The following is a 26544-nucleotide window of genomic DNA, read 5'->3' on the forward strand; positions in this document are numbered from 1 at the left end:
GATATGGCTCAGTGGCAAAGCACCCCTGGGGTCAATCCTGGGTGTGGGGTATGGCCAAATGAAAAGTACTTGCCTAGCCATCGTGAGGCCCAGGTTTGTTCTCCAGCAACAGCACCATTAAAAACAAAATGAAGAGCTTGTTCTGACACAGTAGATCTGAGCCTTCATCTCCATCAGCTTTTTGGGGACACCAAAGTAATGGCTATACTTTGAATAGCAAGGTTTAACAATGCAGGACTTCATCCACAAATGTAGACCAGTCTCTAGAAATTGCAAGCCCACCCCGGGACCTTGGTGTTTAAGAGTTCTGAAACAGAGTCATCCTCAAATTAGAAAGTAAGAAAAAGTTTGCTAGTTCCTGAAGTCACTGCAGTAACTTAAAAATACATTTTAAGGGCTGGGGATACAGCTCAATTGATAGAGTGCTTGTCTCGCATGCACAAGGCCCTGGGTTCAATCCCTAGCACCAAAAAAAAAAAAAAAAAAAAAAATTGAATTCACAACTGGGCGTGGTGGTGTATACCTGTAATTCCAGCAGCTGGGGAGGCTGAGACAGAAAGATCACAAATTCCAGGCGAGCCTCGGCAACTCAGACCCTAAACTTAGCAAGATCCTGTCTCAAACAATAAAAAGGGTTGAGTCTGTAGCTAAGTAGTAAAATGCCCTGTGGTAAGTCTCCAGTACCAAAAAGAAGGAAGGAAAAAAAAAAAAGGAAGAAAAAAATTCATGTACTTTCCCCTTCAAAACATGGTGTTTTCTCTTGGGGCTGGGGTTGTGGCTCAGTAGTAGAGCACTCACCCAGCATGTTTGAGGCCCTAGGTTCAATCCTCAGCATCTCATAAAAATAAGTAAGTCAAATAAAGGTATTATGTCAAACTACAACTAAAAAAATTTAAAAAAAAAAACAAAAACATGGTGTTTTCTCAGCAACTCAGGAGGATGAGTCAGGAGGAGCATAAGTTTGAAGCCAGCCTTAACAATTTAGGGAGACCTTATCTCAAAATAAAAAATAAAAAGTGTTAGATTTATAGCTCAGTGGTAAAGCAGCCCTGGGTCCAATCCCCAGTACCAGAAAGTAAAAAAACGAGTTTAAAAAAAGAAAAAGTGAAGTTTAATTCCCCTCTCATTGAGTATACATATGCTGAATCTCAAGACTGCTCTAGCAGAGTGTAGCCAAAGTGTTGGGATATGATATCTGAGATTAGGAGTTTAGAATCTGGTGGCCTCCTCCGGCTCTCTCTTGGATCACTCCTTCTGTGGGAACATCAGCCGCCATGTTGTAAGGATGCTCAAGTAGCTCCACGATGGGGGCTCAATGGCAAGGAACTGAGAACTCCAGCCACAGTCACCCTGCAAGTGGATCCTGCAGCTAAAAGCCTTCAGAGGGCTGCCACCCTGGCCAACATTTTGACTGTGTCCTCATGACAGACCCTAGTAGGGACTAGGCCCCAAACTCCTGATCTTGGGGAACTGAAGACGATTAGTGTTTGCTGTTTGAAGCCATTAGATTTCACACTGGGGTGGTTTGGTACACAGCCCACACCCAATACACCAACCTCAGGCGCCATTTACCTCCCAGAGTTCTTGAAAAGCCCTGTTCCAGACCCTGTGCCACCCAAAACGTCGCAGGATAGAGACACTCCAGCCTACAGTAAAGTGTTTGCCGTTGGGTTTTGTTTGGCTGGTTGTGTGTACACAGTGTATACAAGGTGAGTTGTACAGAAGCCCAAGAAAGAGCAAGAGACTAGGGATGGTGGGGGAGGGGAGGAAGGCCAGGACAGAGAGGGCAGAGGAAGGGAAGAGGGACCCATTAAAAAATAGAACCACATCCAGAAGACAATGGGAGGGGGTTGTGGGTGGGGGACAGACACAGACAAATTGCTGTAGAAAAGGAGTGGGAGGGGTAGAGGGTGGGGACCTTCTCCTCCCCCCCACCTCCCCAGCCCCACCCTGCCCCAGGTATGTACAATAAATAAGATTAAAAATAATTAACAAGATGCGTTTTCCCCCTCCCACCCGTCGCTGAATGCCCTGGGGAGGGATGGCCTTTAGCAAAGATCTTGGCCTGTATGGGGGGCTTGGGAGGGAGGGGTTCCCCCAGCTCTCTGAAGCCACCCCGCCCACCCTCAACCATACATAGACTTTTCCTATACATTATGTACAAGGTGGAGGGGGCAGGGCTATGGCCATGGAGGCGGGGGATTGGGACAGGGGGGAGGGAAACCGTTACTAAATAGACATTTATACATATATATAAATAATTTCTCTGTACACCGAACAGTGGGAGGAATGGGGAGGGAGTAGAGAGGGCTCGGGAGAGGGGGTAGTCAAACTCTGAACCCTGCCCTGGGGGGGCAGCATGGACACACCCTGACCAGCGACCCCCCCATCCTGGCAGCAACGGAGCCCAGGGGTTAGCTCCTGAGGACACAGTTCTGTCCCAATTCTCGGTTCATGGAGGAGGTGCCCCCCCCAAGTGGGGTGGGGTCACCCGCAGCGGCTGTGGGCCTGTGCTTGGGCCAGCAGGTCACTGAAGGAGTCAAAGAGCTGCTCCAGCCATGGCTGGTTCCGCATGCACTGCTGGACCACCTCCTCCTGGCCCAGGTCCTCTGCGCCGCCCTCGATGGCCAGCGTCTGCAGGGAGTTAAACACGAAGCTGGGAGGGAGGGGCTGGGGTCTCAGTATCAGTGTTCTAAAGAGGAGGGGCTGGCAGCTGGATTCTTAAGCCCAAGACAAATGGGACTTGGGGACTCAGGTCCTGTGGGTCTGAGTGAGGAGGGCTGGGGTCTGGCCTCCTGGGTCCAGAGAGGAGGTCACGAATGTGGGACTCCCAGAGTGACAGGTGCTGTGGGGAAGAGGCTCACCTGGTCCCGGCAGCGCAGAAAGGTGTGGTATTTATAGTGGTGGAGTGAATGGTAGAGTGTGTAGTATCCCGATTTCTCCAGTTCAACCTTGAACTCCTGGATGCAGGGGTAGAGAAGCCTCAGACCCTCTGGTCTGCTCTGCACTGGCTCCCCACCCACCCAGCCCTCTTCCAGCCTGATTCCCCACCTGGGCTCGGACCACACTCCTCTTGAGCTTGCTGAGCGTCTTGCGGTTGTAGGGTTCCCCAGCAGGCCGCAGTCGCACCGCCCCTTCCTCGGGGGAGCCCTCTCCACTCTGCTCTACTTGCAGCTGTGGGAACGTGTGCAGGGCATCCTGTGGGAAGCCAAGGGGGTCAGTGGGCCACCTCTCTAGATCTACATACCCAACCCAACACCCAGGTCTCAGATCCCCAGTCATTCAGTACCTCAGTTTCCCCTAGACTATAGACTGAAAGACACACGCCAGGGTCTGGGTCTCTTCAAAGGACAGAAACGCCTGGGCCTGTCCAGTGATGCTCACACTGTGATTTCTGGCCCAGCCCAGAAATTCAGAGGTACCAAGTTCTACCCAGAATTCTTAGCAACAGCTTCACCATCTATTCTAGGATTCTCAGAACCAGACCAATATCCTACCCAGAAGCATCAGAGGCAAACTAAGATCAAATCCAAGGATTCTCAAGGTCACCCTAATGTTTCACCCCAATTTCTCATTACCAGCCTACAACTATCCCTGAGTTCTCTGGAGTTTTAAACTGATTCTGAATTTGGTGTAGGAGCCAGGCATGGTGGCTTAGACAGGAAGATGACAAGTTTGAGCAAGACCCTATCTCATTTTTTTTTTCTTTTGTTACTGGGGACTGAACCCAGGGACATTTAACCACTGAGCCACATCCCTAGCCCTTTTTATTTTTTATTTTGAGATAGGGTCTTACTAAGTTGCTCATGGCCTAAGTTGCAGAGGCTGGCTTTAAACTCGACATCCTCCTGACTCAGCCTTGCGAGTCACTGGGATTGCAGACATGTGCCACTGCACCTGGCTGAATCCTCGAATTCTAAAACCAGGCTAACTTTCCACCCCATCATTCTCAGACCTATCCTAATAATCTGTATAGACAGATCCCAACTTGTGATGTTTGGACTTATGATCTTTTTCACATTACAGTGGTATGAAAGCAATAGACACTCAGTAGAAACTCAACTCTGGATCTGCATTTGGATGCTTTCCCAGGGTAGCATTATGTGGTCTGATCCTTTCTAGAGATGCTAGGCAGGGATGGTGAGCTGCAGCTCTCAGTCAGTCACTACAACTGTGACATGAAACAGCCGAAACCACACAGCTTGCTGTGTTGCTCAGCTGGGAGTTCAGAAGGTGAGGTAATTAAATTCATTTTCGACTTACGAGATTTCCAATTTAAGCTAGGTTTATTGGGATGCAACTATAGCATGAGCCAAGCATAACACACCACCCAGAATCCTCACTACCAGAGTAACAGTGAACCTTAAAATTCATAGTCTAGACTAACATCCTATAAAATTGTCAAAATCTAATTCTCCAAGCTACCTAACACTCATCTGAGAATTTTCAAACCCAGCACTGATAATTTAACATATAAAATTATTATTATTATTATTATTTGTACCAGGAATTGAACCCAAGGGTGCTTAACTACTGAACCATATCCCCTATCCTCTTTTATTATTTAGAGACAAGGTCTCGCTGAGTTGCCTGGGGCCTAAGTTGCTGAGGCTAGCCTTGAACTCATGGACCTCCTGCCTCAGCCTCCTGATTTACCATTTACCATTTTATACGGTAAATCCTGGGATTTACCATATAAAATTCTTAATATACTCATTCCCAAATGCACAGTCATCCTAATGTACCATCCAGAATCCTGAGCAAAATGAACATCCTACCCACAAATCTCAGGACCAGACCAACTCTTTATCCCATTTTCTGAGTTAGACTAACATCCCATTGTATATCTCCAAGTCAGCCTAACATTCCACTCCAGAATTCTCAGAGTCACACAGACACTGTCCCAGTATTTTTAAAGCCAGATTAACATTCTAGCCCAGAACTCTGGAGTCAACCTAATATTCTTAGTGCCAGACTAACACCCCACCCAGAATCCTCAGAGAGGGACTAACCCTGGATCTCGGCGTTCTCAGAGCTGCCCTAATGTACCTGAGGCCAATCCGGAAGGGAAATCACACAGATGACGGCACAGTGAAGCCTAGAATTCTGAGCGCCTGCGTTCTGGTTACAGAGCGGCCCAGGGATCAGCTGCTCTAGCGCCAGCCCTGGGTGCAGGCCGTGTTTCTGAGCTCCTCCTCCCTTACTGTGCCCTGCTGAGATTCCCAACCCCCACCCTCCAAGGCCTCCAGCCCACCTCTTTCCCCCTCCAGGCCTGCTTGGAATCCAGGTACCTCTTCTGATAGTCCTGCCCTCAGCTTTTCTCCCAGCTAAGCCCAGGGAAGAGATTCCCTTCTAATAGACCCCCCCACAGGCCTGCCCTCTGGGCTGCAAATACCCCCTACATGGGGCCCTAAGCACCTGCAGGGCGGGGCTCAGTGACAGCCGCTTCAGGACTTTTTTCTTGTGCTCATTCAGGAGGCCATCGATCTTCCGCATGGGTGGCAGGTACAGCTCGTCTGTAAGACGAGGTGGTGTCAAGAGAGCCACAGCCCAATGCAAAGGGGCTGGGGTCCCCAGATTGCCTCCTCCCTCAGATAGGAGTCCAGACCCGAGCCCTCCTCCGTCAGATCCCAGCTCACCATGCGTGTCTTCCAGGGCCTGGATCATGTCCGGGTCGAGGGCTGTGCTCACCAACATCTCCACGTAGCTCCGGTACATCTCGCGCATCGCCCGAGTCTTCAGTAGACGCCCCGGTACAGCCCGCTCTGGGGGGAAATGGGATGTAGGCTCACTAGTCCACCTTTGCCTGATGCCATCTGTGTGGCAAATACTACTCTCAACACTGAGGATCAGGAGAGAAATCCAAGTCTGCTGGTGGAATCAGAGGCACCACAATGAGCTCAGAGGAGCTTTGCACCCCGCCTGGGTAGGCAGCAAGGCTTCCTCGTCACATGAGTGTTGAAGGGATTTTTCTGTTATTTTGGTTTTTTGGTACTGGGGAATGAACCCAGGGGTGCTTTACCACTGCACTACATCCCTAGTCCTTTTATTTTAAGCCAGGGTCTTGCTAAGTTGAAGAGATTGGCCTCGCACTTGCAGTCCTCCTGCCTCAGCCTCTTGAGTTGCTGAGATTACAGGTGTAAGCCACCATGCCCGCCCAAGAGCTGAGTCTTGAGGGACAAGCAAAAGCATTTTCAGTGTGGCTTCAATTAAGCCTAAAGAAACAGCAAAGCTGGTTTCTAAAACAGTGAATCGAGTCAGAGAGATCACATGGTAAGGCCCAAGACTGAGGGAGGCAACAGGTGTGGAGCCTGCACAGGTGAGTGCAGGCCACACCACAGTTCTCCAACATGAGGCAGAAAGGGCAAGGGCTTCTTCTGGTAGGTACTAGGGAGCCACAGAGACCTGTGAGCAGAGGAGGGATAGCAATACATATAGAAAATCCCCTCTGATGGGGCTGGGTTTGTGGCTCAATGGTAGAGCACTCGTCTAGCACGTGCAAGGCGCTGGGTTTGATCCTCAGCACCACATAAAAATAAATAAAATAAGGTATTGTGTCAAAAAAAAAAATAAAAAATAAAAAAAAAGAAAGAAAATCCCGTCTGAGGCCCCACGGGGACTGAAGCTGCAATCTAGCCCAGTAGACCACACAAAAGGACAGCGGTCAACCAGGACTGTGGGGACAGGATTCAGAGATCAAGCTGGTATCAAGGCCAGGGTGGGAGATGAGGCTAAACTGGGCTGGGGCTGCAGGAATGAATGGAGATTAGGGTCAGTCACAGCAAAAGGAGCGGGCTGCAGACTGTCCAACTGTGAGGGTGAGCAGTGGTTAAGAGGTGAAGAGGGCTTCCAGAATGATCTAGCCTTGTGACTGCGTAGCTTGGCTGTCCTTACCACATGGAAACCAGGACAAGGAACTCAGAGGACCTAAGGGTTTTGGGGAGGTCTGTAGGGTTGCCAAGGGGAAAAAACAGGGCTGGAGCTTAATGCAAAGTATTCAATAAGCAACCAAGGGATTGACACAGTGTATGAATCGGATCGATGGACCTGCTTTTTAAAGAAAAGACAGAATGAAGTAGGGCACAGTGGTGCACGCCTGTAATGCCAGCAACCTGGGAGGCTGAGGCAGAAGGATCCCAAGTTTGACGCCATCATCAGCCACTTAGTGAGATCCTCAGCAATTTAGCAAGAACTTGTCTGGAAATTTCAAAAATGGGAATGCAGTGTGGTGGTAAAGTCAATTCCCAACATATCCCCCTCACAAATTAAAAAATAGAAAAGAAAATTTAGAGTCAAGAGAAGGAAAGACCACTGATTTCTTAGTGGAACAGTCTACCAAGCTAAGAAACTACATTTCCCAGGCTCCCTCTGGCAGCTTCATGTGGTCACATGACCCCGCTCTTGCCAATAAGATGTGAAATGACAGTGCTGGCTACACCCAGACCTGGCAGTTGTTTAAAAGGCCAGGCCATTCCCATGCCCTAGTGCCCCCTCCTACTGGCAGGACTTCACTTGCAGGACTGCTGGGCCACCTCTGATCATGGGTTTGAGGCAAGTACAGACAGAAGGAAACCAGGAGAACGAACTCAGGGTTTGGGGGAGGTTTATGGGGCTGCCAAGGGGAAAAACAGGGCTTGAGCTTAATGCAAAGTTGTGGGAAAGGGCCAAAAAACCTTGAGAAGGAGGTTTTTATTTTCCATGAATCTTCTGCTATATCAGGGCTTTCGTGGAAGGGAATTCTACGTCTCTTTACTCAACCTGCTGTATTTCTAGCCTCTGTTGATAACAACTACCCCTGCTGTACATCTAACAGTGTGTGGCCTTGGGTAAGTCATGTAACCTCTCAGTGCTTCAATATCCTCAGCTTTAAAATGAATTATTTTTCCCCCAATACTGGGGACTGAACACAAGGGCACTCTACCACTGAGCTACAGCCCCAGCCCTTTTTATTTTTTGAGATTAGGTCTCATTAAGTTGCTGAGGCTGACCTGGAACTTGCAATCCTTCTGCTCAGCCTCACAAGCAGTAAAATGAACGCTCCAGGGGAAGCCTGAGTGCACGTGAGCATTCAGTACCACTAAGCTGTTACTTTTACTTTACGTATATATACATATGTACACACACACACCCCCGCATGTTAGTACAGTTGTCGCTACTGTCATCGTGAACCAGACCTTCTAAGCCCTGGGAACACAGCGGTGCACCAGGCAGACATGGGGCTCCCATCAGGTGCCTCCTCTGGGCAAGCATTCTTCTTCAAGCTCTATTGATTAGCCCATTTTACAGGAAAGGTCACCAAGGCACAAAGAGGTTATGCCCCTTCCTTAGGGTCACCCAGTGAGTCACAGGAAACACCATCATCTCTGAGCCCCAGGATAGAGGCTGGTCCCATGTCCTCCTCAGCCCTGGGGATCTGCCTACACTGAGCCAAAGGAGCACTTTTGTGTCAAGGAACCGAGCCTGGGGCACTGCCATCTGCATGCAACTCGGGTAGGACCCAATCCAGGCTGCGCGCACCCTTGTGGTGCCTCACATTCCTCGTCTGCATTGGGGCCCACAGTATCCACCTCTCAGGGCAGCTGTCAATGGTAAGCAGGTAACGTGAGGCATGTTCTCAGAGAACAGCCGCTCATGCAGCTGGGATGCACGGGGTGGTTGGCTTTTGCCTTATCTGTAGTTTATTACTGTTCCCGTCTTGCTGAGGCTACCTGGAGGCCTCTGGTTGACACTCAGCCCTGCCTCCTTCTGAAGGCCTGAGGCCCTTGCCCGCACCACTCCCTGGGCCTGCAGCCACTGGGGGCCTCACCGTCCTCGCTAGGAGCTCCCGGGGATGACTCCGAGTCGGAGGAGCTGCCTGGTGGGCCCCCACCCGCCGAGGCGTTGCCCACGGCCTCCTTCAGCCACTTCTTCCTCTTCTTAGGGGGTGGCTCGGCCTTCACCTTGGTGGGCCGTGCCTTGGGCAGCCGGGAGGTGGTAGGCTGTCCTGTGGCGAGGCTCCGCTCTGGCCGTGCCTGTCGCCCACCGGTGGCCCGTTCGCCTCGTGATGGCCGCTCCCCTCGTGTCACCCTCTCCTTCTCCTTCTCCTTCTCCACAGGTCGCGGTGGGGACGGCTTCTCAGGGGCGGGGGACTCGGGCACAGCTGACTCAGGCATCTGCTCTGGGGGCTTCTCGGATGTCGTCTTCTCAGGGGTCTCAGGTTTGGGAGGTGGTGCTGGGGTCTTGGGCGGAGGTGCAGAGCTGCCCCCTGCCGATGCAGGGCCTTTGGCCTGCCCGGAGCGCCTGGAAGAGTTCAGAGAAGGACTACAGTCAGCAGCCCCCAAGAAACCCCAATTCTCCTTGGAAATCCCCACCTGGACCCCGGCTCTCCAAATGCCACCTCCCCTCATGCTGGGTCTCTGACCCCTCTCTGCCTGTCTCCCTATGTGGCTCTCCATACCCCACTCCCTGGATCTGTCTCCTCCCTCTGTCTCTACCCCCTGCCCCTATTTCCCTCTCTCAAGTGCCCCATCTCCAGGCACATGGGAGCTGCCTGCCACCTGCCTCTGTTCCCCACTGTAAGTACCTGACTGGCACCGGGGGCCGGTGCCAGGGCTTCCGAGCACACACCCTCACGTAATCCTTCTTGTTGACATTTTCCAGAAACTTTACATAGAGGCGCTGGTACCGGTTTTTCGCATCACCGAAATACCCCAAATACTGAGGAGGGAAAGAGGCACATGACAAAGACTGTGTAGACAGTCTAGCCAGGCAGCCGCCACTCAGGCTCCCACCCTGCCCAGGGACACCAAGGTAGCCAGCTGTCTGCAGTCTGCCGGGCGTTGAAGACTTCCTTCCAGATGCACCTTAGAGCCAGGTTGGGTCAGAGTTGAGCATGAGGGGGATTTTGATAACAGGCATTCCCCTGGGCCCCCCAAGTCCTTATTCCTCTCTACAGGCTTACATTGCTGGTAGCACAAAACTGCCTCTGGCCGTCCTTGATCTCCGGAGTGAATTTCTGCAGAAGCGCCTTCTGGACTCTCCAGATGGGTGGGGGCTCACGCCCTGTCTGCAGTGCCAGCTGAAAGGAAGGGGAGACAGGCAGGGTCAGCCCCTGCTCCCATACGTCTTGTTCCCATCATGCCCCCTGGCCTCCCTCACTATCCCCTTAAAGAAAAGTAGAGTCCTCAAGCATAAACCACCTACTGACAAGTAGCCCTTGGCCCCACGAGGCCCCCAGCCCTGGGCTGCACTCAAATCTGGCCCTGATTTCCCACTGCCCAGCTGATAATTCCTGATCAGGCTGTTTATTCTTTTGCCAAAGGACTTGAGTTATTCTAGCTTTCCGGTATGAGAGCACAAAGCTTCCTGTGTGACTTAAAGTACTGACAAGCCCTGAGCATCCACCCACCATTGGACAGACACAAACCCTAGCTGGTAACAGGGTTTCAGCAATGAATGAGACCCACTGAATCCTCATGTCCCCCCAAATTCACACACGGATACCTCATCACCACTGTGGTGGTGTTAGGGTTTGGGGCCTTTGGAAGCAGCTTTGCTCCTTTCTACTATGTGAGGACACAGCAAGGAACCAAGAAGCCACCACACCAAAGATGCTGGCACCTTGACCTCAGACTTCCAGCATCCAGAACTGTGAGAAATCAATTTGTTGTTTATAAGCCATCTAGTCTAGGGCATTTTGGTACAGTAACCTGAAGGGACTAAGATACCAACAAAGCCTTCTGTGGGTCCTTCATTGACACAGAGACAAGCAAATAAACAAACAGGGTGGTCTGTGGATTATGCCAAGAAAAAACAGGTGACAAGTTACTGATCCCACTTCATCCACCCATCCACAACAGGGAGAACACAGGAACAGAAAGGCTCCCCTTCTGTCCTGCCTGTTCTCTGCCCCACACAAACACTCAGACCCCCTGCCCAGTGCCAAAGGATGTGGGTCAGACTTAGCATCTGACCCTGGGCATCCAAGGGAACAGTAGAGGAGGCACATGCAGTAAAATGTGCTAATGCTGATTCCCCCAATACGGCAGACCCTGGAGGAAGGGCCTCAAATTAATCTGAATTCAAGAATGTTCCCTGGAAGAGGTGACGCCTATGTGAGTCCCTGGAAGGAACATGTCTCCTGCAAGGGCTTGGTCTAGAAAAAAACGACTAATAATACAAGTAAGAATAAGAACAGAGCAGGAAATGTACCCTGGGCATTGTGAGAACCCAGTGAGGAATGAAGGGCAGTCTCTACATGCAAAGAATCCAAGTCAAGTGATCAACAAAATTCAGATGATACTACAATTGATTAGTCATGGCTGCCTTGAGCTTCGCATTCACCAAGTAGCAAGTGCTAGGATCTATTAGTGATGTCTGCCATGGGTACCAGCTCCAATGTGGGGTCCTGGAAGCCAGGTAATGGCTATCTATGCTTAGTTTTGGGCAATTTGCCTTCATACTCTCAATTCTCAATTTTTTGACTCTTGGATCATTAGCCAGGAGTGCAAAGAAGGGTTTATGAAGACAGAAAGAGAGAAAGATTGATTGAACAGTACTAGTGATTCAAATTAAATACATACACACACACACACACACACACACACATACACGAAAAGTAAAACAACAGGGGGTGTCTAATAACCTGTTGATAGGAGGTTCAGAAAGGCTGGTGTCTCATACAGGTCTGAGGCCAAAGAGACAGGAATGCAGGCACCCTAACCAAATCCTTTTTTCCAAAATACCACAGGGCCCCTATTCCTCCCTTTCAGTGACCTCAGGAGCCAGGTCAGAGGCTCAAAGATGAAGAACCGCATCCTGTCTTGCTGGAAAGCTGTGTAAGGCCCCCAAATGCAGATCCCTTAGCCTGGCAAGAGTTTACCTCAGTGTCTTCTCCCTTCTCCTGCACCCTGCCCAACAGGCTATCCCAACCCTTTAAAGCTCAGCAGATAAGTTCCAGACTTAAGTATCATATTCATGATACTTCCTGTTCTAGTTCTCAAGAACCTTCTAGGAAGTCATCAGAGCTAGGGGGAATACCTCCTGTTCAGGCTCCACCCTCTCCCTATCTGCATCCTCTGAGAAATCTGCTGACTAGCTGAGGTGGGTCCCCTCAGGTTCACCACAGTGGATAAGGCTTTGTCTTTCCCCACATTGCTCTTCCTCCCAGGACCCCACCTGGCCATCAGACCATACCCTGGCATCATCTTTGCCCATTCCCCAATCAAGGCCAGTCAGTACCAAGCCCCTCCCTTCCAGTCTCTCATCATGTCAATCATAACACTGGCCACACCCACTTTCAGTCACTAGGGAAGCTGCCCTGTCCACAACCCTGCACAATGGAAGCCACAGCTGATTGGGGATCTGACCAGGGGCAGTCAACAGGTCACTAACCCTATCTTGGCCCCAAATACTGAGCAGGACCAATCAGATTCTTTCTTGAGAATCTGAGCTATGATAAATTAAGCCAGGATTATATGTGACTGAGCTAAAAGCACCCATTTTTTGTGTGTGTGTGTGGTGTTGGGGATCGAACCCAGGGCTTCGTACATGCGAAGCAAGCACTCTACCAACTGAGCTATATCCCCAGCCCCTCCAGACACCCTATTAAAAAGAAAGCTTAGCTGGTCTAGTGGTATGCCTATAGTTCCAGCTACTCTGGAGGCTGAAGCAGGAGGACTGCTTGAACCCTGGGGTTTGAGGCTACCCTGGGCAACACAGTCAGACCCGTCTTGAAGGGGGAAAAAAAATAAAGCTACAACGTCCCATCAACAGGGAAGTCAATCACAGGAATTACAGGACACAGCTATGGACAGATGGCCATCTCAGCCTGGACACCTCTCCAGTCACCTCTCTACCTCCCTGCTGTCCAGGGGCACTAGCAGCAGAGGCTAAGGCCTTCAACAACGACCATCAATCTAAACACAATACCCTGAGTCCTATAGGATCCGGCCCCTTCCCAGACTCAGCACTCACGGTCCAGCCACTTGATGCTTGCACATCACAAACATGCCATGCTTCCCGATAGCACAGGGACTTTGCACAGGTTACTTACTACCTCTAGGATGGCTCACACCCTTCTCCACTTTACATCCTTGGAGTATTGCATTCTGCTTCATCTTCAAAACATCCCCAAGCACTGGGAATTAACATCATTCCCATTCTACAGAAGAGACACTGACATAGAGCCAACTAGCCTACTGTCTTTCAATAGCCCCGCCCCCTACACAGCTTTTCAGCCCTGGAAAAATGATGATGTTCTACAAGCATGAAATGGACAGAGATTCTGAAGACCCAGTACACACAAAAAAGAGAGTAAATCAACTTAGCTATTTTATTGATTGATTGATTGATTGATAGATAGATACTGGAGATTGAATCTAAAAATGCTTAAGCACTGAGCCACACCCCCAGCCCGATTTTGTATTTTATTTAGAGATAGGGTCTCATTGAGTTGCTTAGCTGAGGCTGGCTTTGAACTTGTGATCTTCCTGCCTCAGCCTCCCAAGAGTTGCTGCGATTACAGGCTTGTGCCACCACACCCAGCTTATTTTTGCCTTAATACCTCATTTAATCATATTAAAATGTCATTAATCAAGTTGCTGGGGTCTGAGGATATTGCTTAGTGGTAGAGCACTTGTTAAACACGCACAAGGTCCTGATTTCCATCCCCAATACCACCCCTCCCCCAAAAGTTTCTGTATCAATTACAGGTTGAAATGATATTTTAGATATTTAGGTTAAGTAAAATATATTCCTGTGGCTAATTTTGACTGTTTTTATTTTTTTGTAAGTGTGGGGATAAGAAAGTTTAAAATCACATACACAGTTCACAAGATTCTTCTCTTGGGTTGTTGTTCTGAAACAAGCTTTGTTTTCATGTTTTTGTGGTACTGGGGAACTGCAGCCAGAGTCTAGGAGAGCTCTCTCACCCCGGAGCTACTCAGAGTGGTTTGTACTATTTTAAAGGACTGTAAAAACCACCACCAACAGCCACAGCAGAGAGTCACAAAGAAGAACATCGCAGAGGCCATCACAAAGGCTGTATGTGGCCTGAGAAGCCTGCAATGTCATCTGGCCCTTCATAGGAAACACTTGCCAAGCCCCACTCAGGCCTGCCCAGGGTCCCCAAGGGGAGTAACAGCAAACATTCAAACACCTTGGCAGGTCACCCACTGTTGGAGAACGGCAAGCCCTGATCCTCTGGTCCCTAAGACGTATGAGAGAGGTCCTGACGTGATTGGCCATGATGAGGAAACTGAGGCTCAGGAAGATGGACAGGAGCCCAGCTGGGAAGTGGCTGAGATTCTTTTAAGTCAGATCAACAGCAAAGTTGGGATCCTAAACACGCTGCCAGCTGGCCCTGTCTCCAGGGCCAGGCATGAACCCGGGTGCCTGCCACAGGGCCCAGGCTTGTGGCTCTGTGCCCCCCACCACAATGCACACTCCAGTTGTATTTTAAGCATCTGAGTCCTCGCCTGGCCCCTTCCCCTGCTCCACGCCAGCTGGGAAGTGGTGTCGGATGGCCCTGGCCCCAATCCCATGTAGGCACCTGCCAGAGGAGAGACTCCCTCTGTGTCTTCGTGAGCTTCCTCATCTGTGAAATGGGGATGGTGTGAGCCTCACCCTAGGGTCACGCTCATCTGGCCCAGTGCCAGCTATGACACCCCCCTGGCCACTGTTACCACCTTTTGACCAGAATAGACCAGGTGCACAGCTGGGGCTGAGTGCGGGGGCTCCTGGGCTGGCAAGGCTGGGTGTGGATCTCCAGCTGCAAAATCCACCTGGGAAGCTACTTTGTCTCTCTGAGCCTCGGCTGCCTTTCCTATAAAATGGGAAGAGTAACCCTTAGTAGGAAGGACTTGACCTGTCTGATCTTCAATTTCCTCCTTTGAAAATATGAGGATAACAGTCTCTATGGGGAAGAACAATTAGAAAGATAAAACATGGCCCAGTGCAGCAGCGCACAGCGGGAATCTCAGGGACTCAGGAGGCTGAGGCAGGAGGATAGGGAGTTCAAAGCCGGCCTCGGAAACTTAGCAAGACCCTCAGCAATACAGCGGGACCATGTCTCTAAATAAAATACAAAAAAGTGCTGGAGATGTGGCTCAGTGGTTTAGCAAACACCTCTGGCTTCCATCCCTGGCACCAAAAAAAACAAATAAATAAAAAGTAAAAGAGTTGGTGGCATTCCTATCGTTGCTGCTTGTTTGAAGTCTTCCTCACCTGTCTGTCAGTCTCAGAAACTGTGATAACAAATTGAGATAATATACACAGAGCACTAAGTACAAGCCTGGGGACATGGGAAGATGGGCCAACAGAGGGACGCCTGAGACTGGAGGCATAGAGAATGTTCTGGTAGTGGGGTCATGGGTACTCCTTAAAGAATTTTCCTTTATAACTTGTACATCTCTTATAAATGTGTCAAAATTATGCTGGAGATAGAGTACAGATGGAAGGATATGATCCCTGGGACTGACAGGGTGGGAGTTGGGGGCAGAAAGCAGAGTGGAAATGGGACAGGCCAGAAGGTGAGCTGGAAGCGAGTACTTTTCCCTCAATAAAACAGATCAACAATAATACAGAATAAAAATAGCTTCAGGGCTGGGGTTGGGGCTCTGTGGTAGAGCACTTGCCTAACATGCCTGAGGCCCTGGGTTCAATTCTCAGCACTGCATATAAATAAATGAATAAAATAAGTTGAACATCTAAAAAATAGGTTCAGCTCACCTCACAAAACACTCATGAAGAAAATGCAGTAATAGTTCTTATTCTTATAATTACTTCACACCATAATCTTTCCATCTGTGTTTGGGAAGAACCAACACCCAAACTCAACTCAACAAAACAATACGTCAAGGGCCAAACACTGATCCTGCTCCATTGAGGATACACACTCAATGACGGTGACTGATGAGGAGAATGGCCTTGTTCTTTGGTGCCACCATAAGGGTGACGGCAGCCCACTGACCTACTGAGCACGGGTTCCTTCTCATGCCCTGTGCAAAGCAAGCACTACTTTGGCCTCAACATCACTAACCTCATCTGGCACCTATCATGTTAATCCTCTGATCCAACTCTACGTGCCCACAAACCACACACAGCAAAGCCAGCAAACTTTTTCGGTAACAATGCAAAAAGAAAATATTTTTGGCTTTGTGGACCAGCTCTACGCTGCCACTATACAGGGAAAACAGCCAGAGATGACATGTCAGTGAACAGACGTGAGCGTGTGCCAATAAAACTTTATTTGTAAAAACAGGCAGCAGGCTGGATTAGGCCCCCAGGTTGCCAACCCCTGCTCTAGAGTAACTGGAGTGGCGAAGGGTGGGTCTCCACAAGCACCTCAGATCCCGCCTGACGCACAGCGCGCACTTCAAACCAACAGCTGTTCCTTTGATGGGTCGTATGTCAGGTTGCTCACATTTGCGCAGGAGGGGGTGTTTAAGGACAAGAGAAGCATCAGGGACCATGAATAGCATCCTCTCCGCTATTCCTGTTATATTCTAAGGCCCCAAGAGCAGAACTTTTGCTCCTCTCTGCGCCCCTAGCACCCACCGCACACTGGGATAAGCATTAGTGATCATTTTAAATCTTGGTTTTTGGTAACACGTACACATACACTAGTACCCTCTCGGGGGCACCATGGCGCCCCCAGAACATGCTGTCCACCTCTAGGGAGACCATGAATTCGAGGGGGCCCTGGCAAGCCTGTCTCAGCCATAACTACACCTGCAGTCCCTGAGATGAGGCTGTCACCCAGCAGGTGCTCAGTGAATACTCCAAATGACCAAATCCATCAGGCCCAGTTTTGGGGGGCCAGGACTCACCTTGAGTGAAGGGATGTCCTCAGCACGGATGACAAACTCGTCCCGCTCCCTGAAGATGCCCTCCCCACCACTCTCGCCAGCCTCCTCGTCAGTCTCCCCACACACAGCTGCCGTCTCCTGCTTCTTGGCCAGGTGCAGGGGCCGAGCATCCGGTGGCTCGGGGTCCTCGGGGGACGGGGCAGCAGGTTCCTCAGGAGGGGCAACTGGTGGGGGAGCAACTGGCGGGGCGGCAACTGGCGGGGCTGGTGGTGGCGGAGGCGGAGGCGGTGGCGGCGAGGGCAGGGCTGGTGGAGGGGGTGGCTGCGTTGGAGGCGGCGAGCTGGCCACAGGGGCCACCAGTGGGGGTGGTGAGGGCAGGGCTGGTGCTGGCGGAGGCGGTGGTGGGGGTGGTGGAGGCTGAGGCTGAGGCTGAGGTGCTGGGGCAGGAGGCGGCGAGGGTGGGGGTTTCTCCTCCAGCAACGGGGGTTCTGGGGGAGAGAAGGACATCAGCTCTGGATGCCATTCACTGTCTCTGATGCTTCTCTTATCTTAAACATTCCTTCATGCACTAATAGCCTCGGCCACCATGAAGGACTAAGGCTCCCAGAAGCCCTCTGCCACACCAGCGGAAGGGGGACCCTTTCCCAGTTCCAGTAGCTACACAGAGCCCCGAAAGCCAGACTCCCATCCCTACGGCCTTTTTCAGTCCTCAGTCATCTCTGAGCCCTCGAAGCCTTTGTCTGGCTTTTTTTCTTCGATACCAGGGATTGAACCCAGGGGTGCTTAACCACTTAGCCACATTCCCAGCCCTTTTTGTTATATTTTATTTTGAGACAGGGTCTTGCTGAGTTGCTTAGGGCCTTGCTAAGTTTCTGAGGCTGGCTTTGAACTCAGGATCCTCCTGTCTCAGCCTCCTGAGCCACTGGGATTAAAGACCTACATCACAATACCCAGGTTCCTCCCCCCCTAGTACTGGGGATTGAGTCCAAGGGTGCCCTATCCCTATCTTTTTTACTTATTTTGAGACAGGCTGGCCTCTGCCTCCGAGTCATGGGATTACAGGCGTGTGCCACTGTGCCTGGTCCTTCTCTGTAGCCAATCTCTGGGTCTTGTCTTTCACTGGGCCCTTCCCTGCCTTCCCCAGGGTATTCCCCAACAGGGGGACCGACATTGATCTTCCTTCCTGATGCTATTTCTTTGAGCCCCACAGGTGTTTTAACAGTTCCTAACTCTCTGAGGAGTTTCCAACCCCTAAAACTGCCACTTCTTCAATGCTGTGCCCTCAGCTGTGACCTTCTCAGCCCTTCCAAGGCTCTCCAGACCTTGATATTTTCTCTCTGCTTAGAACTCTCTGGTACTTCCCATGTTTCCCCCGACACTTCCGTTCTGCCTCACCCTCTCATTCTACTCCCCATCTCTCTACAAGCCCCCCCCCAATCTCTTGATTCCCTGACACTCCTGACCCTTCAAGCCCCTTTAATGCCCCCCTCTCATGCCTCTGGTCCCACTAAAGTCCTGTAGTTTCTGTTTATAGCTTACCCCAGACAGAACCCTATGCCCACGAGACCTACCTGTCTCCAAGTCCCTCTGCTCCACACGCCCTGCTGTCCCTTACTGCACATCACTGCTCTTCAGAGATCCTCTCAAGCCCCATGTTCCCCACTAGCTTCAAAACCTGTCCCCATAATTTATAACCTGCCCTGACCCCAGCATTCTCCAGGGCCCGGATTGGGACCCATTAGTCCACTTAGCACCTCCAAGCACAATACCACTGCTAAGTCCTACACCACCTACAGTGAAACCCCTTAAACAGTCTGAAACCTGAACAACTGTATCTGGTGACCATAATAACCTAAAACACCTGCTCCACCCCCAGACGACCTTCTTGGAGCTCACCAGGTGTGCCATTGCTGTTGGTACTGGGGAGCCCGGGGAGAGGGGGTGGCCCTGGGACTGCAGACGCAGTGGTCAAGGGCGGCCCCTCTGGGGTAGAAGTGTCCTTAGGCCCAGCAAGGGGTGGGTCATCAAGGGCAGAGATGGCTGACGAGATGCTCTCCTGTAGGTCCCGGTTCTTGGCCACGGAGTCTTCCTCATCCGAGGAGAAAGAGGGCAGTGTCTCAAGGTTCCGCTTCAGCTCCTCGTCCAGCCGCTTGCAGGGTGAGGGGCAGCCCAGCCCCAGCCCCTCACTCTCCGCAGCCTCCAGCGCACCCCCCAGCCCGAAGGCGCCAGCAGGTGGCGGGTGTGGCACAGTGGGTGCAGCGGGCGGCTGGGGCTGCAGGCCTCGGGCTGGCACAGAAGGTGGCACACTCTTGGGGGGACTGAGCGGGGGTGTCAGGCCTGCTTGGTACAGTGGCGGGTGGCGCTTGCCTGACTTGAGGAAGTCCAGGAAGGAGGCCATGAAGCCTGACTTCATCTCTGGCTGCTTCTCCTCTACCTCTTTGATCTTGGCCTCGATCTTCTCCCGGGTCAGGCTGGAGTCCAGGCTGTTGTGGTCCACGCCCGACATGGCATCGCCTGACGAGGCTCCCAGCCCTTCACCAGCCTTGGGCACAGACAACTTGATCTAGACACAGGGACAGTGGGAAGTCAGAGCCCAGGGGTCCTGGCCCCAGCCCCCTCACCTAAGAACCAAAAATCCAACTTCCCAGATTCAGCCTGCGGCGGGCTAGCACTGAGCCCTGAAGACCCTTCTCAAGCATGGGGCTGCAGTTCTTCCCTGCAAACACTCACTGATCTCTCCTTGCTACCGGCTAGTTCAGGTACCCACACCCTCTTCCCGTAAGAACAGGATGTAGGATGCTGGACTGCTCATCCTTCACCGTCAAGAACCCAAGCACCCAAGCCCCAATGGCCCATTTCTGCTAGATGACACGTCATTCTTGGATTTCACCACTGCTGCACTACTGGAATCCCATTCCTCAGCCTGACCTATGTCCCTAGTACCTAGAGTCAATAACATGACCCTAACCCTTCCCTATCTCTATGACTCACACATCCCATCCTCAGCCCCTACAAGACCAAGTTCCCCTCACCTTAAGTGGCTTCAGGGGCTCCAGCCGGGTGCCCCCGCCCTCCTCGGCTTTTCTGCCCCTGCCACGGCCCCTGCCCCGGGGTTTCTTGGCCCCATCACTAGGTGTGGAGGCTGAGGCTGGCCCAGTGGTGGTGGGGACCTCCAGTGGGCGGATCCGGGGCCTTCCCCGGGGCCGGGGAGGACCATCACGCTTCGCCTTGGTGGGCTTGCGGCCTCGGCGCCGGGGGCCATCAGGGCCCGGGTTAGGTGGGCAGAAGTCGATGTCACCCAGGGGTGACAGGGCTGGCCGGGAGCGACAGCTGGAAACCAGGTCAGGCAGGCGCCGGGGATTGAGGCGAATGTCCGCAGGCACATCGGCCTTGTCCTCGTCGGCCTCAAACTCATACTCCTGGGCGTACAGCTTCTTGGGCGTCTGGAAGGGCGGGTCGCGGCGTCGCAGCAAGTGGAAGGAGGACGTCTTCAGCAGCTTCTTTGGCTTGGTTGAGCAGAAGATGGGCGAGGTGAGGCCACCCTTGGGCTCGGAGGCAGGTGGTGGAGGCGGTGGAGGGGGAGGCGGGGGTGGGGGTGGCGCCTGGTGTGGCCCACTCTGGATCAGGCCCAGCGGCTCAGCGTTGACCGTGGAGGGCAGCTCCGGTGGCTTGTTGGGGTCCAGGCCCAGGCCCGGCGTCTCAGGCCCAGCTCCAGATGCCCGACCAGGGCAGTAGGGCCCATAGGGGTCATAGGCAGGGGGGCCTGGAGGTGGGCCAGCACCCGCCTTGGGATCACCCTCGTCCTCTGGCTGCCCAGCCTTGCCATAGTCATCTGCTGCCCCTCCGCCAAACATCTCCTCCATGGTGGGGAAGAAGCTGCGCTCCTCGTCCTGGAGCAAGGAGTCAGGAAAGCAGATGGAGGTGAGCGGTACGAAGCGTGGGGCCTTGGTGCCTTGTGGGCTGGGGCTTCGGTAGGCACCCGCAGGATCCTTGCCCTCGGAGTTAGGTGGGCCCACGCCGGTGTCACCAGGCCCTGGGGGCAGTGGCTCCAGAGCCCCAAGCAATTCCTGCATGGCACCTGGAGGTTCCAGGCTTTCCTCTGGTCGGAGACGGGGGCTGGGGGCTGCAGGCTCCAGGCCATGGCTGCGGAGGTGGGCCTCGAGCTGGAGGGGCATGGGTGGTGGAGGCGGGGGCGGTGGCGGCTGGGGTGCCCCATCACGGGTGGTTGGCTCAAGAAGGTGGACACCGACTTTGGGGGCGCTAGGAGAGGGGCTAGGGGCATGGCTGAGGACAGAGGGGAGCAATTGTGGTGGAGGTGGAGGCAGCACCAGCGGGAGGTCAGGGCCTCCAGCCTCCAGAAGGAGGCCATGGGGGTTGGGCTGGGTGGGCTGGGCAGTGGGAGGTGGGGGTGGTGGACTTTTCTGCAAGAAGGCCCCCAGCTCCTTGGCACCTGCCCCATAGTGGACAACTGAAGTGGCCAGTCCCTCAGGGGTCTCGCCAGCCCGTTCTGGCCCTTTCTTCTTCTCTTTCAGCCTCCCCAGGCCCAACTCCAGGGCTGCCGTGGCACCTTCATCCAGGCTGGCACTGGTTCGAATAACACTCTGCAAGTGGTACCTCTGGGGGTCTTCCTTGGCCAACTCATAGGGTGTGCCTGGCGTTCCCCCGGCCCCCCCACTACCCCCAAGTCCCTTGGAGGCATCTGCTGCCCCATCCTCGCCCACTAAGCCATCTGCCCCCGAGGTCCGAGGTGGGCTGGGTGCCTGCAGGAGGTGCTGGATAAGGAATTCCTCATCCTCAGTGCGCTCAGCTGGAGGCCCACCAGGGCCTGCCAGCAGCTCAGAGCCATCGCCCTTGCCCTTGTAGCCACCTGCTCCAGCTGCATAGTTACCAGCTCCTGGGGGCGCCAGGAACGGGGCAGAGGCCAAGACTGAGCTCAGGTATTTGCCAGGGGCTCCTGGAGAGCCGACTCCAGGCGGGCGGCCAGTAGCTGGCGGTGACTGGAGAGGACGGATGATGTGGGACGGGCTGGCCTCCCCACCACCTCCCAGGGAGCCGGGTCCCCAGCCACCTCCATGGCCTGAGAGTGCCGGGGAATGGCCAGTACTGTAGCTGAGCGAGGGGCTGGCTGTGGGCAGCCCTTGGGAGTGGGCAGCTGGGCCTGGGTAAGGCTCTCCCTGCACCCCATAGAGCTGCCCCTGCAGCTGATCTGGAGAGTAGCTCTGACATGTGGCTAGGCCAGGAGGTGGTGGGCCACCAGGAGGCTGTGGGGGACCCCCTGAGTAGCTGGGTCCTTTGCTCAAGTCCTGTGCTTGACCCCCTCCAAATCCCTGCCCATAGGCCTGTGGTCCCAGGAGCCCTTGGGGCTGACCAGGAGAATAGGCCTGGCCCCCAGCCCCACCTGCCCCAGAGGTCTTCCCCGTGGCATAGGCTGCTGCCGGACCACCCAGGCTCTGACACTTGGGTGTGGCAGTAGAGCGAGGTGGTGGGGGTCTGGTGGCACCCCCAGCAGCTGCTCCATAACCACCTTTGCCTGTCTTATAACCCGGTGACTGAATGATGGGGCGATAACCTCCACCACCACCTCCGGCCCCACCACCCCCAGCTGCCTCAGGGCCCGTGGCCCGACCTGACGTTCCAGCCGTGGCTCCACTGGGACCAGCCTTGCTGGGTTCACCAGAGCCCGGGGAGGGCTCCCCACCACCCAAGGGGCTGCAGGCCAAGTTAGCCCGGTGGCCCATGGAGGGGTAGCTGCCCCCACAGCTCAGGTAGTGCTGGAGGGCATGGGCTGGTGGCGGAGGCGGTGGGGGCTGGGCACTGGCTGGCCGCTGGTAGTGCTTTATGACGGTGTCCTGGCGGGGCAGGGCCCGCTCAGGGGGCGGTGGGCCTGGGGCAGCACCCGAGAAGTTGTAGAGCTGTGGGGAGGACTGTTCGGCAGCAGCGGCAGCAGCGGAAGAAGAAGCCAGTAGATTGAACTGAGTGGGGAGGTGGCGGGGAGGTGGGGGTGGATCTGGGGGTCCAGGGCGGTAAGGGGGAGTCTGGGCCGGGCCAAGGCCAGCAGGCCCCAGAACGCCGCCTCCTGCCAGGCGCTCAAAGCCCAACGAGGAGGGTACCGTGGGTGCCTGTGAAGGCTTCAGGTGCAGCACATCATGAGGGGACAGGAGCCCATTAGCAGGAGGACTGAATGGGGGGTCCTGGAGGCTGAGGGACGAGGGTACTGGAAAGGGACGGCTGCCGAAGGAAGCTGGGTGCTGGTAGGCAGACAGGGCAGAGGAGGACGGAAAGGTGCTGGAAGCCGGTAGGGCACCCGAGATGAAGAGTTCCGTGGGGCCTGGTGTGTGCATGGCTAGGGATGATGGAGAAGACGGGAGGTCAGAGCAGACCACAAGCCAGCCCCACCCTAACCCTCCAGGGGCAGCACTGCGCTTACCTGTTTGCCAGGAAGGACTACGGAACTGGGAGAGGAGAGAGGAGGCAGAGGGGCCTGGCTGGGGGCCCCGGGACTCCAGGGCGGAAATGAGGTTCATGACGGAGGCGTCGGGCCCTGCTGAGCCTGCATGGTGGAGGCCAGTGTCGAAGAGTCCAGAGAGGCCTGGCCAGGGACAGGAGGGCAGAGTCAGGCAGGTGGGAGGCCAGGCGGGGTCAAGGAAGACAAATAGCCACACTAAGTGGAGTTAAGGAAATGGGTGGGGCAAGTCCAAAGAGGACAAAAAGGCAGAATGAAGTTGAGATGGCCAAAGGGAGGGAAAAAGAGAAAGAAAAGGAGGAACAGGTGCAATCCAAGCATGTGCAGAGAGCCCAGGTGGGAAGCAATAGTTTTAAAAGAGTAGAAAAAATCCCAAAGTGAAGGAGACCAGGATGAAAGGGCAGAATCCTCAGTAAGGGGGTGCGGGCAGAAGATGTGGGCAATTCTAGTAAGGAAGGAGAGAATACAGACAACAGGAGTCACAGAAAGATCTAAAAAAAAAAGTGAAAAGGGGTTAAGTCAAGGTAGCAGGATCCAGGGAAAAAACAGATGGGGAAGAGTGGGAAGGAGCCGATCAGGAAGGTCAGAGGTCAAAGTGGATGCACAGTCTCTTTGCTGGTACATTTGGGGAAAGGGGAGGGGGGAATATGTCAGGATCAAAGCAAGAAAGCTAATCAGAACCGTGGGAGGCAAAGCCAAAGTGGGAGTATAAGCAGTGGGCAAATCTAAGTAAAAAGAGGGAGAGCCAAATAATTGGAGGCAATCAGGAAAGAGAATCAGGAAGAATTCAGAGGGCAAGGAAGCTAATGGGATGAATCCTGAGGGAGAGGGTTGGGGTAAGCTGGAGAGAGGCGGAAAAGCCTGGAAGAGAAGGTGGGATTTGGGGGCTGAAAAGACCCGGCCAATTGAGCAAAAGGGGCGGGACCAGAGAGACAGGGCAAACGAATCCGGCGTGAAATTAAGCAGCAACCAGCAGCCTCACACTCAACCAATCAGAGGAGAGCCAGCAAGGGGAGGGCCACGACACAGGGCACGGCCAATTAGGATGGGCGGAACTTTCAGCAGCCAACCAGCTGTCTCCGAGGGAGGGACAGGCTAAGCCGGGCGGGATGGGGCCGTACCTGCCGGGTGGTGGTTGGTGGCATAGCTTTGCAGTGGGTGGGGGGCCGCATAGGCCTGGCGGTGTAAGATGTCCGTCTCGGGGTGCGAGGTCCTGGAGCTGCCATAGACCAAGCTGAGGAGAAGGGGGAAATGTCAGAATGTCCTCCCAAGCTGCCTTCTGAGAAGGGAGCTCAGGAAATCCCCGGGGAGTTTGGGGGTACTTCCAACTGATGAGGGGGTTATCCCAAGGAACCCTGGGCTCTAAAGGAAGAAGACAGGGAAACTGGGCTGCCAATTAAAGACCCACAAAAATGGCCCTCACTCTAGATCCTCAATAAATAAAGCTCGGATAGTCTCACATTTCCACAGGCAGGCACACAGAGACAAACAAGGGAAGAGAGTGCAAGTCGGAGGAAGCTTCCTGAGTTGAAAATATAAAAGGTATATTCCTCCTACCAAGACCCCCTGCTACACACACACACACACACACACACACACGTGTGGCGGTAACACAGACAGTGGAGCCAACTGCAGAGGTGCACATGGACAACTTCACTGGAATGGCATAGCCCCTGAACTTCATGGGGTTTTGCAAACCAAGTCGGGAGCAGAGGTAGATTTGTTCTCAATAAGGCAGGAGTTGGGGGTGGGGAGGGGATAGGAACGGAGAAAGTACCAGGTACAAGTGTGAACACGAATACCGTCCATCCTCAGGGGTTAAGGTTCAAATGCATGGGCCCATGCAAAGCCAGGTATGTGGGCAAATGGGGAAGAAAAGGTTCAGACAGAGGAGTCACACACGAGAAATCCTGACACACTGGGAAACCCAGGTATGGGAGGAAGGGGTTCGGGACAGGTGAAGAGTGAGGGTACAACACTGAAAAGCAGCAGGAAAGGGAGAGATTTACAGGTGAACACACTGCCAGCCACGCACTCTCAGGACTCATGTTCCCACACACAAACACACACCCGGCAAACATTCTACTGTGCATGCAACGGCCCCCTATCTGCGGCCGAGACTCAAGAAGGCAAACACACTCATGGCCATCAACTAGGATTCTCTGCCTCTGGGGGTGGGGAGTTAAAGGGGGCGTGTCCCAAGTGCCAGACCCCCCCTTACACACAGAACCCTAGCTTAAGAAGGGGGCGGGGCCCCATGCCCACTCTGCGCGCGGAATTTCTTGGGGGGGAGGGCCCGAGTGGTTCAGCCTCACTCAATCCCGGAACAATAGGACCTAGAAGGGGGTGCGTGACCCCCAGGTCTGCGTTTTAATTCTCCTTTCCTTCCACCTTTGCAAGAGCAGAGCCAGGGGCGCGGGGGGGGGAGGGGTCATCAAGCTGGGAATCCAAGGATGGGGGGAAGCCCAGGCCTTGCTTCGCCAGTCCCTCCCACCTTCTGAAGGCCTTCCCATCTGAAATTGTTTTGCACCCCTATTTTCCCGCTGCATTTCTCCCTTTGCAAGCCAAAGCTGGCTTTAGCGGAGTTTGCAATTTGCAAACTGGGGCGGCGGCGTTGTTACAAACCGAAGAAGGCCGCTCCCTCGCAAGCCAGAGGGGAGTTTGCAATGCACGCGTCGCCGGGCGGGCCCGGCCGGGCCGGCCCCCACCCCTTGGCCCCTTTCTCCAGGCCACCCTCAGCTCCTTACCTAGCTTTCGCTGACCTCTCGTAACTCCATCCCGCCCCGGCGCCGAGCGGGTCCCCGAAGCCGGCGCTGGGGTAGTTCCTGTCCATGAATTGGCCGCGGTGGAAATTGGGGGGAGGGGGAGGGAGGGGGAAAGGAGGGGGCGCGCGCGCGCTCTCCTCCGCCGCCGCTCCCTCCGCTGCTTTTTTTTTCCCCCTTTTCTCTCGCTCTCTTTTTTTCTTTGCAGCCGCCGAAGGCCCGGGAAGGCCCCGGGCGGGGGAGGGAGGGGGCAGGGACCGAGGGGCGGGCAAGGGAGAGGGTGCAGCCGCTGAGCCAAGAAGGGGGGAAGGGGGGTTCCCCCTGGAGGAGGGAAAGGGGGGGAGGGACCCCGCTGTCTCCGCCTTTGCCCCGGCGCTTGCAAGAGAGAAGAGGGGGAGCACGCTCGGGAGGGGGCGTCCCGGGCGGCCCCAGGGTGGGTGCAGGCGCTGGGTGCTCGCTCTCTCGCCGCCGCCGCCGCCGCCTCCTCCTCCTCTGCGCTCACGGTGCAGCCATCTTTGCACAAGGCGGCTGG

At 54.0% G+C, this 26544-nt stretch overlaps 1 protein-coding gene across 1 annotated transcript; it reads right to left on the reverse strand.

The window, feature by feature from the left end:
* Positions 1-1652: 1652 nt before the first annotated feature.
* On the reverse strand, positions 1653-26537 carry Prr12 (proline rich 12). The gene is made up of 14 exons (XM_046465959.1): positions 25998-26537; positions 24372-24484; positions 23215-23376; positions 19820-23130; positions 18684-19350; positions 16809-17275; positions 9941-10057; positions 9563-9696; positions 8807-9279; positions 5640-5765; positions 5419-5516; positions 3052-3198; positions 2865-2960; positions 1653-2634 (listed from the first exon to the last, which is right to left on the reverse strand). The coding sequence occupies exons 1-14, from the start codon at positions 26081-26083 to the stop codon at positions 2488-2490; spliced, it is 6144 nt and encodes a 2047-aa protein (XP_046321915.1). The 5' UTR covers positions 26084-26537; the 3' UTR covers positions 1653-2487.
* Positions 26538-26544: the final 7 nt, after the last annotated feature.

This window comes from Marmota monax, unplaced genomic scaffold (assembly GCF_021218885.2).
Source record: "Marmota monax isolate L192 unplaced genomic scaffold, Marmota_monax_Labrador192_F-V1.1 WCK01_AAM20220418_F8-fsc00160, whole genome shotgun sequence".
In the NCBI taxonomy this organism is placed as follows: domain Eukaryota; kingdom Metazoa; phylum Chordata; class Mammalia; order Rodentia; family Sciuridae; genus Marmota; species Marmota monax.

Excerpts from the sequence above, each read along its gene's own strand:
- Prr12 (XM_046465959.1), bottom strand. The coding sequence starts at position 26,083 with ATGGACAGGAACTACCCCAGCGCCGGCTTCGGGGACCCGCTCGGCGCC. Across the intron at positions 23,131-23,214 it reads TAGTCCTTCCTGGCAAACAG|CCATGCACACACCAGGCCCC; the intron begins GTAAGCGCAGTG and ends CATCATCCCTAG. Across the intron at positions 5,766-8,806 it reads GGGAGCTCCTAGCGAGGACG|AGCGGGCTGTACCGGGGCGT; the intron begins GTGAGGCCCCCA and ends ATTTCCCCCCAG.